The 15977-nt window shown below is 36.7% G+C and overlaps 1 protein-coding gene and 1 long non-coding RNA gene across 4 annotated transcripts in view; both read left to right on the top strand.

Annotated features, from left to right (window-relative positions):
* ATP6V1H (ATPase H+ transporting V1 subunit H) overlaps positions 1-15977 on the top strand; it is a 117441-nt gene that overhangs the window by 85208 nt on the left and 16256 nt on the right. For all 3 annotated transcript variants that reach the window (XM_079136751.1, XM_079136749.1, XM_079136750.1), the window contains one exon: positions 1314-1427. In XM_079136751.1, coding sequence (XP_078992877.1) covers positions 1314-1427 — 114 coding nt within the window. The remainder of the gene's footprint in view (positions 1-1313; positions 1428-15977) is intronic.
* LOC306659551 lies at positions 1436-6420 on the top strand. The gene is made up of 2 exons (XR_013763333.1): positions 1436-3696; positions 3806-6420. It is a non-coding gene; the product is annotated as an uncharacterized lncRNA (long non-coding RNA).

Here is a 15977-nt window from a genome sequence, read left to right as displayed (position 1 = left end):
CAAAACCAGGGTCATCCTAGCAGCAGACTTGGGCTTACCACACTGCAGGGACTTGGGCTTTGTGTCCTTTAATCTTTACAGCAATGCTATAATAGAGATGCCTTTGTCTTCCCTGTTGGCATAGAGGAATTTACCTTACTAGGTAACAAAGAAGTTGTTTAATGTAACCCATCTGATTAATAACTGAGCTGGTATATCAGATAACATTTCAAAGCACAGTGCCTGGCACATAGTAAGCACTCAGTTAATGTTTGATTATTCTTACATTGTACTCTTCCCCCACAAATTCAACATATTTTTGAAAAGATTCCTAAAATAAAATATGAAAAGGTGTGCAGATGAGAGCCTCCCTCTCATCCCTGACCCTCATCCACTCATTTCTTACTGATATTAGAAGCCTTTCTTATCTGTGAGGTTAATGCAACCACTGAATGCACTATTTCATTAAGGTATCTCTTGTACTTGACAAATAATAGATATTGCCGATCAGATCATACTGGTGGATACAAAATGGACAATGGAAATTCACACTGTTGTGCTAGAGTTTAAAAGAGACTCCATAAATCTGTTTAGAATTATACCTTTGCAAAGAACAGAGAACCTCTTTCTATTTATGAATAAAATAACCATTTTCACTTTACTTTGTAGTAAGTAAATTTTCAGGGTGTCAGGGGGTTCAGTGATAGAGCGCAATGTTGGCTGTCAGTCATCTTGGTTCTCTTGAAGACATGAATTTTCTCCTCTGCTTCATTGCCCAGGAGGTTACATGGCATATCCTATGGTTATGAAAAATGGGCAGATATCATAAAATCAGGTCTTTTCCAGGAAATTAACATGGATGCTCTTTAACCCTCTTTGCCTTACTATCTGCATCAAGCTTGTATCTGTTGCACAGCATGGTAACTGCTGGACTTAATATTGATCTTATGTAAGTAATAAGTAATAGGCGGTGCTCATTATTGATTTTAAACAAGCCAGAAATACTGGTAATAAGGAAGTTAATACTCAACTATCCAGAAAATGATCATCTAGAGTACTCTATGTCCAATGAGGTATCCAGATAGATGATCTCCTTTCTCCTCTGACTCAGGAAGGAGATTAAGAGTTGGATTTATCATTAAGAATTCAGAAGAGAATATATTTTAATACTTTACAGCTACAATTCAGAGACAAATGATATAAGAAGACACATGTTCATTTACTTCCACCTATTGTAATTTTTGAAAATCCTTTAGTATTTGAACTTTTTGCTTGTGAACAGCATGAGTTTGAAAGTAATTGTGGCATCTTCACCAACTTTCTTCTGTCTGCAGGGTTATTGAGCAGCTCGGTGGGAAGCAGCTGGTAATGAACCACATGCATCATGAAGACCAGCAGGTCCGCTACAATGCTCTGCTGGCCGTGCAGAAGCTCATGGTGCACAACTGGTATGCCTCAGCTCTTCACTCACACTTGTACATTGACCTGCAAGCTCTTGTTTACCCATCCTAAAAGCTCCGTAAATGCTCTAATGAATGCTTCTTCTTAAAGTTAGTGATTTTGATTAAAATCCTATAATTGTATTTTACTAATTTAGAGCAATGACATGATAATTTGAAAATGAACTACACTAATACTCTTAAGAAAGACATAGTCAAAATACTAATATAAAAAAAAACTCCAGAAGTTACTGAAAGAACCCTTGTGATGTAAGACAATTGGTCTTTTTTGGAGTTGAAAAATGGAATCTAGTTGGGCCGCTGATTTTATAGTTTTGTAAGGTCTCACTATTCAGCATATGGTTAACCTGAATGAATTTTATCAGTTCATATGAAAACACTAAAAGCTGATTGATTAACTCAAATTCAGTGCTTACATTTCATTCATTATATCCTTTTGCATTAGAAGTAACTAGATCTTCTTTCCTCTCATCTGTTTTATTTTTAAAATGACGATTATTGACCTTTTGTATTCACATAAAATAAAGAGCAACTATTTAGACATAATGGTAAGCCCTTTGTTTATAAGATAGAACAGATGAGCATTCCATTTTTCCTATTTTTAGCTGCAGGTTGATTGTTTGGTACTCTTCTGAACAGTTCAAATGCCTTTCTATTCTTCACCTTACTGAAGGATGCTCTTGTTTTGGACTGTTTCTGTTAAGGCACAAGTAACAAATATGCAGTGCTTATAACTGACAATAATGTTCCCAGCACTTCTAAAGGAAAGAGTTATGGTGCATTTGAATGGGTAAATTTAAAGATGCAGGAAAATGTAAATATTCAGGAGTATTGCTGTGGCCTCCTATATTAAATGTTACGGTCCTGACACTTAAGCACTTTTCACATGAACCCTGACATTTATGCATTCTCACAACTGCTTTTTGAGTACTTGCTTTGTACACTGTTAAGTGCTGGGCTAATAACAGGATGGAGGTCGGTACAACTTTATAGAGAATGATTAGAGAAGGTCTCTCTTGAGTAGGCTGAGATGATAATGATGAGGAACCAGTCAGATAGCTAATTTATTTGGGCTTATTACTATTTCAGATAGAAAGAAGGAGAGGGGAGAAGGCCCAGGAAGCAGGAATGTGCTTGGCTTGTTTAAATCTATGCATGGAGACATATTTGGTTGTGACACTTGAGGGTGGTGCTGTTATTGGCACCTAAAGGATAGAGGCCAGGGATGCTGGTAAACATCCTACAGTACACAGACAGCCCCTACTTTAAAAAATGTTAGTAATGAGGATAAGCAACTCTAACTTAAAGGGACAGTACAAGGACCAACATGGGAAAATGTGGTGAAAGTTAGGCAGGGATAGGATCATGGAGTTTGTCATGCTGTTTGACAATTACTTTTAGAAGGTAAAATGAAAGCTATGGAAAAGTTTATAAATAGGAGAATGACAATTTGATTTATAGTTTTAAAAGATACCTTTGACAGGGGTAATTCTGAAATCAAGAAGACTGTTATAGTTGGTTTTTATGACGGTCTTTGATAGAGGTGGTTGAAGGCCTGGATCAGACAATAAAAGTTGAGATAAGAGGTCAGTGGGCTTCAGGTGGCTCTCAGAGCCAGTACCAACATCACTTAATGGACTGAAAATGTTTGTACTTTTTCATTATCTTAAGTGCAAGAAGAATGGAATCAAAGTAGAGGGCATGACTTTTTATCTAAATAACGAGGACAAAACTTAAAGTGTCACTGGATTTCTCTCCTTGTTTCACTTTACCTTGAGGTAGATTTTTCAACATAAATGAATTATTTAGTATTTTGATATCTTTTGGCTTGTTTATATCTCCTCTATGGAATTAGTTTATGGAATTTTAGCATTTAATAGAGTTCAAGGCTGTGGGGACCAATGAACTTATATTGATGTTTTTCTAAAGCTCCTTTTGAAAGTCAGTTTTATTTTCCCTTTTTCTTGATACTAGGCATGCTAAAATATAATTCTTGTATTAATGAAAAAATTTAATTCTTTCTCTTAAATTTGATTTTGGGATTGGTATTTTTCTTTTTTCTAAAAAATGTATATACTCCAGATGTGAAAGAAAAGATGAGTATGAAGTAGGATGTTAACATTTTCTCTTGACCAGTAGGGATTTTTTTTTTCATTGTGAATTTTTGTTGTTCAAATGATGATGCATTTAAGATGAATTAAAATGAATTTTTTTTTCTTGAATTCAGCAACTTAGTCTCATAGTACACTTTTCCTATGTGTGATTATATGTATTTTTGTTATTTCCGCAATCCCACAGTGCTGGGGACTCGAACCCGGGCCTCCAGCATTTGAGGCAGGCACTCTACGAGATGGTCTATATGTCAGCACAGATTATATGTATTTTTATAAACAGAAACTGGTTTATTTACTTTCTGTCATTGATTAGCTGAAGAGAGAGTATCCTTTACCCCTTCTAATTATGTGCCAAGCTATTTTCTTAATTTGTTCTATTTAGTTATATGTGACAGCAGAATGCATTTCAATTCATTGTACATAAATGGAATACAACTTTTCATTTCTCTGGTTGTACATGATGTAGAGTCATACCATTTGTGCAGTCATACAAGTACATAGGGTGATGATGTCCATCTCATTTCACCATCTTTCTCACTTCAGTGGCTCTTCCCCTCCCTTCATTCCCTTCTACCCAGTTGGAAGTTCCTCCATTCTTCCTTTACCCACCTCCCCTTATGTATCACCATCCATGTATCAGAGTGTGCCAAGCTATTTTAACTTCAGTATTTCAGTTATGATAAATTTCTTTTGCATTTAATGGAGAAACATAGTTTCAGTATTTTCTTATACATTAATAAGAGGTAAGATTTTATATGAAGGAAGATAAGAATTTACATGTGACCTTTACATTTTGTTGTGACTTTTACATTTGCATGACTCTTTATGCTAGAGATTGAAGACTACTAAAATAATAGCAATTTATTTCTACATTGGATTAATGTAAGGCTAAATTTGCAAACTTAAAATCCCCAAATGTAAAATGAACTTGGATCCATATCTCTGTGAAACCTAGTTGTCTTTATTAAGCTATTCTGGTAAAAATGACTTTTCTATTTGCCTAAAACAGGTTTTTTGGAAGTTATGTTTTAAAAAGCTCCTGGTGTTTATTGGGAGAATTTTTAAACGATGTCTTGAAATTGTTTACTTTCGTACCAAGACCTGAAAACTGAGTTAACCTTCACTTAGATTTTGTTTTTAACTTAAATTAGTTTTTAAAATGATTTATTTTAGTACTCCATAGTGAAGTAAATTACTTGTAAATAATTAAAATATAATTGTAGATGAAAGTAGAAGTATGTCTGCCAGGCAGCAGCAGCCTTTCCTGACATCCCTGGGTGCTTTCCAGACTTTCAACTTTGACTTGCTTTTTACTTTTCTATCCTAGATGATTTTTAGTTTTTTGATACTGTTTTATTCCTAAAGTTTCTGTGTATTAGATTAAATCATAATTTTGGATAAAGTTAGCATTTATTTTTCTCCTCAGGAAATTAAAAATTTTTAAGTGTAATACATTGTAAGGGTAATTGAATACTTATGAAATTGTGAACTGGGCTGACTATGGATCTTGATTTGATTCTTTTTTAAGGAGTTAAATATTCATTTTTTTTTTTTGTAGTGTAGAGATAAGTTTGAATTTATATAACATGCAGTATGGAGTTATAATAGTGCGAAAATACTTAATTCTTTTTCACAATTTTAAGATTGATTTCAAACTATTTCCATGAATTTTCAGGTCTTAGAATGGCCATTGTTTTTCCCCTTCTCCTTGACATCTGTGTTGATGTGGGGGAAGAGATTACAGATATTCCTGCATACACTCAGGCATGCTGGGGGAGGAATAGAGTTCCAGTAGAGTTGGAGAGATGGGCTAGTCAGCACATACTAGGTCTCTCTCTGTTTAGAAGGCCATTAGCAGGGCAGTCCTTCTCACTGATCTCCTCCCTCCAAATGACAAAATACAGTTCTGTTTTCACTGTGGCTTTCCTGGTGCATCCCTTATTCTTTTTAGTATGGCTACATTTTTTTATATTCATAGATTTGACAAAAATAAATAATGACTATTTACTCTTGAGAACTTCTGTATGTACTCCTAGTTCATATTTTATAATTCAACATCGTAAAATGTCATCATTTTTTTCCTACAGAATGATTTAAAATGTAATCAGCCTCTAATTCAGAAGCAACAGTATGTGCATATGGACAGCTCAGGACTTCAGGAAAGAAACACAGAATTTTGTAGGTAGAGAATCAATCTCATGCAGAATTTTCTATTTGTATAGATTCTTTTTCAACCAAAGGAATAAGTTATAAGAGTGTTAACCCTCTCTAGATCTTTTATATATAGGAAAATTAATATAACAGAAATTCAGCAAGCCAGGAGTATGGATAATCCTGCTTTGTTCTCTTGATGTTTATACCACTTAGGATATTTTAGTTATTTTGTAATTGTTTACTTATAAATACAGCAATTAAAAGTCTTTAAAAAAAGTCTTATTTACGAACTGAATTGAAGAAACAAAACCCCTCCTGTACTTTAACTTTTTATCATTAATGTTACTAAGGATTCCATATAATTTTTAATAAACATATAACATTTCCAGATTTAACATTTTTCCAGAATTGATTTAGAAAACTATTGTCTGTCTCTGGGAAGCCTGGAATTTTCCACCTATTCTTAGGATAATTTTAGTGGAGGAGCCTTTGAATGTATCTTTCGTGTCATATGTTTTATGCATTTAAACAAAACAAAACAAAACAAAAAACAGGTATAACTGGATTTTTTTTTTAAAAAATCAGGGCTGAGGGTCTATCTCAGTGGTACAATACTTACCTAGTATTCTTGAGGCCTTGGGTTTGATACTCAAAAAGGCACACGTGCGCGCGCACACACACACACACACACACACACACACAAAAGAAAGAAAAATTAAAACCAATTCTTAGTAAAGTGGAGGAATTGTTTCACTCTCAGTTGAACAATTCATTCTTTCAGTGTCAAATTGCCTCTGTTTTGCTTGTCACAAGTTTGTCTTGAGGCTATACTAAATTTTTCTGGACACTGTGTATCACTGAATTATAATTGATTTGGAAATGCCACCAAAAACATAAATCTTAGATTGTTACAAAGTACCATCCAAAATAAATATTTGGAAAAGATGGGCAAAGAGCATTTTTTTTTTTTTTTTTTTTTGTGGTACTGGGGATCAAACTCAGGGCCTTGTGCTTGCAAGGCAAGCACTCTACCAGCTGAGCTATTTCCCCAGCCCTGCAAAGAGCATTTTTGAAAGTAAAACATAAAAGAAAATAAAACCCTGAAGGATAAGGGGATCTGTACATTTTATAATTAAATATAAAATCAAATACAGATTCACACAAGGGTATGTGTAACTGAGGTGCAAGTATCTGTGGGTTCCGTTAATGTGGTTTTGTTTGATCAGGATCGGCTTTTCTTGAGCAAACAGATTTTATTTTTCCTATGATTTTTATTAGATAGTCTTTTAAAAAAAATTTTTACAAACTGCATTTTGATTCATTATACACAAATGGGGTACATCATTTTGTTTCTAGAACTGGGTTTGTGAGAATCAGTGAAAGCAGAGAACAACCAAAACTGAAACCAAAACCAAAAATAAGAAAAAACCTTGTCCAGTAAGAGTAGAGAAAAACAAATTAAATTGTGCATTGACTTGCTTGGCTTCTAAATGCTATCTTTTCTCTTTCTATGAGTGCAGAAGATACATTTGTGTTCACTTGGCTTATTTCATTTCGTGGGCTTTTGTGTGTGTGTGTGTGTGTGTGTGTGTGTGTGTGTGTGTGTGTGTGTGTATGTGTGTGTGATTCAAATGATAAATCTAACTGTAGAGTATGGTAAAAATTCACTAAGGAGTAAGCGAGATTTATAAAAGAGATTTAATTAGATTTTTGAATTATTTTCTTAGTTTCCTTGTATGTGTACCACCCAGATGTTACATCCTGATGGGGATGTAACAGAAATGAACTGACAGTTTTTTTTTTTTTTTTTGGTAATCACTATTTAAACCTGAGGAATTGGCAAAAAAAGGGAGAGGTTGGGCGTAAAGCCTATCATCTTATGAAAGGTAGCTTTTGGTATAAATATTCCTAACTTTTCATCAGTTTACATTTCATAGGAATTATGCAGTAGTTACTTTTTTAATAGCCTAAATTGAACCTCCCTTAGGTGAGTTAATAGAATTTTTCATCCATTAACAAAATGGATTCAAGAAAATAATGCCCAAATGTTTGAAGGGGGCAAAGGTTTCCCTGAAAGATCAGATTTCAAAGCTCCACCATAGGGCTGGGGGTGTTGCTCAGTTGTAGAGCGCTTGCTGAGTGTGAGCTGGGTTCTTTTCCCAGCTCTTAAAAAAGCAAACAAAAAAACTCCACAACCACTCCCTCTACATGCTGTTACGTGCTGACATGACTTGTCACAGTTTCTTTAACGGCTTAACTAAGGGCCAGGTCCTTGTAGGGGCCGGAAACACAGTCTCTTGGATGACAGTTTTCGTACCTTGTTTAACTATTCTAGAAACAGGAGAAAAATTTAGTGTTTGGTTTGAACACTATTCTGTCCCATTTGTGTCAGTTTTTTTCTCAGTTAAGGAAATTAAAGGGGTATTTACATTTATTTCTGTGACCAGTCTCCTGATTGAAACTTGGGCAGGAATGTTTGTTAAACAATTCGGTGTATGCTAAAGTAGTAGAGAAATACAAAGTGGAAGATAAAGGCCTAGCACACAGTGCCTTGAGGAATATGACAGTACATGCAGGTGTTATAGGAGCTTGGGACCCATGTTTGAGTAGGGTGTGCTTAGATGAAGTATTAAGAGCAAGGAGTGAGTTGGTGAAGATGTGGTTGGAGAATAGGGAGGATTTCCAGACAAAGGCACTGGATGAGTATGCTGTATGTAGGAGTCACAGCAGGTTGCCACAGAGGAAATTGCGACTCAGAGTGTCTGGATTGAGGCCAAGGCCACCTTCAAAGCATGTATTGCCTTAGCATTTCAGGACAACTTAATCACAGTAATATGAGTGCCAATTTTCTTTCTTTTAGAATTTTTAAATATAAGTAACAGGATTTATCTTTATAGCACTGGAAAATCCTGAGTTGGTACAGTTGCTCAAAAAGGTCATGAAAGAACCAGGATCCTTCAACCTTCCTGCTTCCATAGCTGTAAGCAGGAGCTTCCACCCTTCTGGTTATGATGGAAAATGGAAGTAGGAAAGAAAATTTTTTTTTCTTATGAGACCTTGTCTTCTATTTATTTTTTTAAAACTTGAAGCAGTTTCAACTGCTGAAAAATTGCAAGACTAGTGCAGTGAACTCATCTAGTAAACCTGTCACCTAGACTCACTAGTTGTTGACATTTTGCTACTTTTGTGTTGTGCTCTCTTTTTCTGAACTATATGAGTTGTAGACAGTATGACTCTTTAACCCTAAATACTTGACCTTTCTTCCCCAGAGGAATGTTCTTTTATATACTGTGCAGCATATAGCTCATATTCAAATTTCCTTGTCTCTTGTTTATACTGTTGTCTAATAGCAAATATTTTTTGTCTAGTCCAAGACCATACCCCATGTCTCTTTAATCTCCTTTAAGCAAAACAGTTCTTGATCTTTCTAAATATTGTAGCCTATAAAGATTACAGGGTGATTGCTCTGTAGAGTGCTGCTCCATTTAGGTTCATCTGATGTTTCCTCCAGATTATATTCACTTTATGTGTTTTGGCAGGACACCCATAAAAAGGGATGTATTGTCAGTGTTTCTGACAGCTCCTGAGTTCATTTGCCCTATTTTTGGTAGTGTTAATTTTGATCACTGGTTACAGCAGTATTTATTAGGTTTGTCCATGATAAAACATGAACTTATTTGCCCTTTGTAATGAGTAAGTAAGCTGTGGGGAGGTACCTCAAGACTGTTAATACTTGTGTTCCCCAATAGACTCTTTCTCAATTATCTAGCATCCATTGGTGTTTTCTTACCTGAGTTATTTATTACTATAAAGGTTGCAAAATACCTTTTGAGATTTTACTTTTTTTTTTTATAGGTGTAATGCCTTTGAGTCAGTGGTCTATATTCATCGGCACACAGGAAATTGAATCTTAAGCAGAGATAGAGCAATGATTCAATAAAAACCTTTGTCTGGATTGTACAGGGAGACTGAGGAGGAGGCTAGTGGCCAGGCACTTGGCTTTCCAGAGCCTGCCTTTTGGTAGCCAGTGAGAATTTTATCTTATTTTCATTTTTTCTTTGCTTCTGACACCCGAGTATTATTTACAAGGTACTAGAAGGAAAGGAGAAATGAAATAAGATAAAATTTTTATTTTATTTACTTCAGGTAGTTATCTTGAAAAAATATGACTCCATGTCAGCTTCCCATCTTGGCTATGATTTTCTGAAAATGGCGTATCTTTGATCTCTTCTAGAGACATAATAAATATAATGGACATAATAAAGCTATTAGAAAAATTTGTTCTAACCAAGCTTTTATTTTCTTTTTTTTTTTTTCTTTAATAACCAAGCTTTTCAGCAGAATTCATGCTAGAGATTTTATTTGGGATATCAGAGTGAGTGTTCTCCCACATGAATACAATTTTAAGAAAGTAAATTGTAAAATAGATTACTGCAGATGTTAATTTTCTTCATATTTTTAGACATAGAAATGGACAAGATGTATTTGGTAGGGTTTATATATTCATGACTAATATGTTAAAATTGTCAGAACATTTAGCATAATTTTGAGACTACTTTTTTCATGTTTTTAATTTTGTTCTTATGTACAAAATTTTTGTGGTTATATTCATGTGTATAAATGTTAGGCATACACATGCACCTATTTTCTAAGATATCTTTTGTGTACTTAAAATCAAATATATCCAGTTTACTGTCTTTTGACAACCTATGACAATTTTGATATTTTTGTCCTAAAGAAACATTATTTTCAGTAAAGCTGTAACTTCTGTTTTTATTAACTTAGATCTTTGGTAAAATGGCAGACTGACAGCTGGGGGTGCTGTCATGCCTCCTTGCCTTCCCCAGCAGGCGTGTCCTGCGCCTGGCCGCCCAGGAAGGAGCCCCACGAGGTTGTAGGGTGCGCTGGTCGTAGGCAATGGGAGGCCCGAGGTGAGAGCCATACTGCAGGGCTGGCGAGAGCCATACTGCAGGGCAAACCTAGCGTCTGCCTGCTGTATGCCAGAGCCAGGCGACACCTGGCGAGTTCCCGCGGTCAGAGCGCTCCATGGGTTGGCAGCTGAGGACCTGCCACGCCTCATCCGCTCACCGGGTAGTCCACTGAGCACTATACTTTGCAGTATTTTTATAGATTGCCAGAGGATCCTACATATTTAGCTAAGAAATAATGTAAATGTTAAAGAAATGAATTCGCCACTAGAATTTCTATCAGTGAAACAGGAATGTAATTGATTATGTCAGTGAAAGATAGTAGACCAATTTCCCCCTTGTTCTTTATCTTCATTAGAAATGGTTTATTTGTAAGGAACAAAAACCTACTCTAGTTAACTTAAATATAATAAGATACATTGTAAGGACATCAGGTAGCTTACAGAAACTAATTGTAGGTGAAGTCCCACCATCCACTGAAACTGAAAACTGGCAGGAAGTAGAACAGCAGCTTCTTCCATCTGCCTTCTCTTTTGGGCCATATGATTGCTCGCGTTTATAGCTTATCTGATTTGTTTTTGTCTATAGACTGGCTTTTCTGACTGCCTTGGTTGCATCAGTGCAGCAGGGTAATAAACCCCAGTACCTTCCCGATTCTCTGGTTCAGCTTCCCAAATTTAGCTGGCTCAGTTTGGGTGTGCCCTTTCAAATTTCTGGATGTAGGAAGCTCTCTTACTTCTATCCTGGATTGCTCATTGGCCTTTTTCTCTCCTTTACCTGCTAAGCTAAACCCATGAGATGGGATGGCTTGGACAAGTAGAATAACTGAGGCCTGTCCCTTACAAGGGCACTGAAGTACTGACCCCTCATTCTGTGGAATAGTTCTCCAGATAGCCTTGAACTGACCCATTTCTTTCCTCTTTCTCATTTATAGTTCTCAAAAATAACTGGAGTGTGTTGGGGAGCAACATCCTGCAGATTGGCAGAGTTGGCCAGAGCAGCCTAGGCATTTCAGTTCCCCATTCTCACTCCAACAAAATGTCTTTTAATGCTTCAACCCAGCATGCTGTGTGACCCCCAGAGTATAAAATTCAAGGTGGCTGCTTTCTGGGAAGCCTTAGTTGTGTGCAAGTGGGCCACTTGTAGTTGAGACTTTGCCTCAGGCAGTTTTCCTAAGACTTGGGGTATGTGCTCATCATAAATCCTAGACTTCTGTCATCCCTTCCTGCCTATCTGTAAGTAGTAAACCTGCTTTATATAATTTATCATGTGCTTGGTGTCACAGGCATGGCCAGGTTTTGGTGACCAGTGCACTATGCCTGCTTCACACTTTCTACTTCTGATTTCCTAAAATGCTGAATACATTATTTTCTGGTTGTACTATTTTAAAGATACAAAGTATAACTTTAAAAAAATTGTCCTGGCTGAACAAAATGTGCTGATTTCTGGTGCTTGTTGAAGGTGGGGATTTGAAGAGAACACCTGCTTTGCCTCAAAGATTTTTAAGTCCCCGTTATCAAATCTCCAGTCTTCAATCATCTTTAGAACTGAAACCACAAGTACTAATTATATGAGTTATTAGTTTGTTCATTAACCATTTATTGAGCAACTGTTTTGTGCTGGGCTTTGTTGTAGACTCTGATAATGACATTGCAGGAAATTTAGAGACTAAGCGGGAAGACTGAAAGCACAGAAAATGATAGCACATGCTAAGATAGGACTGTGCTCTGTATTCCTTAGGGAAAGATGAAGGAAGCATTTTACTTGGTGAAATCAGGACAGTCTTCTGGAAGAAGAATGCTTATTCTGAGGCCTTAAGCAGGAGCTTAAGAGGGAGGAAGGAAAAAATAACAGAATGAATCAAACACCATTACCCTATGTAAATATGTGATTACACAAATGGTATGCCTTCATGTACAAACAGAAACAACATGTATCCCACTTGTTTACAATAAAAATACATTAAAAAAAAAAAAAAAGAGGGAGGAAGGTGTTCCAGGGCTCCCTGAGGGTGGGTCTTTGTGCTTTGCTTGCTTTCATGTCAGCTCATACTCAATGCCTGACTCAGAATAACACCTAACTAGTATTGTTGAGTAGGAGATGTTGCCAGAAAGGACAAAGCTGAAGGAACTGCACAAAATCTATAATTAAGAGCAGCACTGCCTGGAGGAAATATAATGTGAGCCTCAAATACAAACTATATGAGAAAATCAAAACTTTTCTAGTAGCCACATTTAAAAAAATAAGAAGAACATTGAGGTTAATTTCAATAATACATTTTATTTAACTTAATGTATCTACATTATCATTTCAACGAGTAATCTTTGTGTGTTAGATCAGCTTTCCATTAATGTGACAAAATACCTGAGATAAACAACTTAAGGGAGGAAAGGTTTATTTTGGCTAGGAGTTTCGGTCTATTGTCAGTTGGTTTTACTGTTTTGGAGCCTGAGGCAAAGCAGAACATCATGGTGGGCAAACATGGTAGAGAAGAATGCTCACTCACAGTGAACAGGAAGCAAAAGGGGTCACAAAGGGGTTGGGGTCCCAATATCTCCTTCAGGGGCATGCCCTCAGTGACCAAACTTCTTCCTAAACTCCACTACCTCCCAATAAGCTCTATAGACAGGGGACCAAGCCTTCAGCATATGAGCCTGTGGAGGACATTTAAGAACCAAATCATAACACATTATGAGAATATTTAACAAGATATTTTTTCATACCACTTCCTAAATTTCCTCTATGAGTTTTCACTCTATGTAGCTGGATCTGGTCTTCCTCCATTTTAAAGGCCAGTAGCCACACAGGCCAAGTTGCTATCGGCCTTGGTGAGGCTCAGGTTGGACTCATGAAGGGGAAATGAGGCTGGTGATGTAGGGAGCCTTTCTTGTCACTTTGAGGGGTTCATACATTTTCCTGAGAACAACAGGAAGTGTTGGAGGATTTTAAGCCTGAGGGTATCATGAAAAGACTTGTGCTTCCTGATGTCACCCTTCCTGACATATGGCATATTTAGAAGGGAGGAAACCAGTTAGGGGACTATTCAGAGATGAAATAATTATGCTCTAAATGATAATGGTGATGGCAAAAATGGAGGAAAAAAGACCACTTTTTTGAAATATTAAAGTATAGAAGTAGCTGGATATAGTGGTGCATACCTATAATCCTAGCACCTTGGAAGACTGAGGCAGGAGAATTGCAAGTTTGAGGCCAGCCTTGACAATTTAGTGAGATCCTGTTTCAAAATAAAAAACAAAAAGGGTTATGGATTTAACTCAGAGGCAGAGCAACCCTAGGGTCAATCCAAAGTACCACCAAAAAGAGAGAAAAAAAATAAAGAAAAGAAAAGAAGAAGTGTTGTCAGAACTTGATTATTGAATGGAGCTGGTGGTGAATGAGTCTGATCCAGTGTGGCAGTTAGGCTCCTGGCTTGGAACTGGATATATTTCATTTATGAATATGGGAATTTAGATGGAGAAACAGGATTTAAATGGCAGTGAGTTCATTCACATTGAATTTGATGTCTATGTGTAATAGCCAAAGAAATATAGGTTTGGAATTCAGGAGCAAGATGTGAGCAAGAATGATAGATTTAATGAATGGAGTGAGAACTGAATGTCATGGAAAAGGGGCGAGCTTACTCCGAAAAAAAAGTTTATGTAGAACAGGAGCTCCTTCCCTGGGAGGTGTTTGGATGGTTTCCCTGAAATAGTCTCCAGTGGGGGAAGGGTCCGTGCTTTCCATCAGATTCTCAAAGAGGTATGTGATCCACAAAAGGTTACAAATCATTGTGACCAAAAAAACATTCAAGGCATCAATAGAAGAAGAGTGGATTTTATATAATGGAAGAGATGGTAAGAAAGATTTCTGTACTCTAAAGAGAAATGATGGGAAATTAGAGGGAACATATGCTGTTAGGGAAACAAAAGATAAAAAAGGATTGGATAAGTAGTGAGCAGAGTAAAATAAAGCCAACAGGACACACAAAGGGAAGGCTGAAAAGCATACTTTATATGTGGCAGCAGAATGCCAGTGGTTATCTGGACTAGGACCCTTGGTGGCCACAGAAGGCAGATTGCAGCAGGTCAAGGATGGTGACAGAGTAAAAATTAAGCCATTGTGGGCATACTCTTCAAGATACTTCAATGGGAGAGGGAGGAAGGAGGCCAACATTTAGTGGGAGCCTGAGGGGAGATTGGATTTATATTATTATAATTTGTTTTTAAGTAGGAGATGTTTAAACACTGCCATCGGGGAGTTAGAATGGTAGAAATGGAAGATTGAAGTGCTGGGTAATTGATGGTGAGAGGCCTCTGAAGAGGCAGGATGGGATTATTACTCAGGAAAGAGTAATCAGGTGGGGATTGTATACCAGTAAATGAGTAGACACACTTCCTTTCCTAATACTTCTAATAGTGAGGTTAAACAACTGTTGTCTGGACTCATTTTAACAAATAAATGCTTATTGAAAGAAACTGGTAAATATTGGTAGGTGGGGCAAGGTGTCCAATTCATGCTAAATAAGTATTTTTCTCATTAAAGCTAAACTTTTTAACTTTCTGAGTTTCAAACTTGTAATTTGGGAATTGGAAATGGGATTAGATAGTGGATAGGAAGTAATGTGACTCTTTTATTTTAGTTTTGTGGTGCTGGGACCTAGCACTTGCTAGGCAAGCACATGAATGGTATGACTCTTTTTAAGCATGTTCAGAGTATTGAATAATACTCAGAACATTCTTAAAGAGTCAGTCAGTTATTGTGTGCTACAGATAATAGATGGGATGCAGTACAATGATTTCCTTTAAAACCATGGGAGGGAAGAGATTGACATTAGTGAGTTACCAAGTGGCACCAACCAGAGACATACTTTGTTTAGCTTCATATGTCTCTTCACAGATGTTACTGTTCTTATGAAGTCTGGTATATAGGTCTGGTTAATTGCTCATATTCTCCCATGTATGGGAGTTGGATTTGAACCTCAATCTGTGTAACCCCAAATTCCAAACTTGGTGTCACTCTATCATGCTTTTCAGTAAGGCTTATTTGGACCTTTCAGGCATGTGGTCGCTTGTTCCCCCTCCCCAACCAGGGACACTTCTTCCTAACAAGGTGCCTTTCAGGGCTTTGCTTTGCCACTTGAATGGTGCTGCTATCGAGCTCCTCCTGCTTTTGTCCCTTCTCCTGTTTTCATTGTCCATATTGTTCTTTTTCATTCTTGCTTCCAAGTCCTTGCCATTTCTATCTCAATTGCAGCTACCATATCTGCTGTTTGCTGAATGATAGGACTTTTTTCTTCTTCTTTTTCTCTTTTCCCTTCTTTTCTTCCTCTCACACCCTGACTT

Source organism: Sciurus vulgaris, assembly GCF_902686455.1.
Source record: "Sciurus vulgaris genome assembly, chromosome: 1".
Taxonomy (NCBI): Eukaryota; Metazoa; Chordata; class Mammalia; order Rodentia; family Sciuridae; genus Sciurus; species Sciurus vulgaris.
This window is presented reverse-complemented; position numbering and strand designations above follow the sequence as displayed.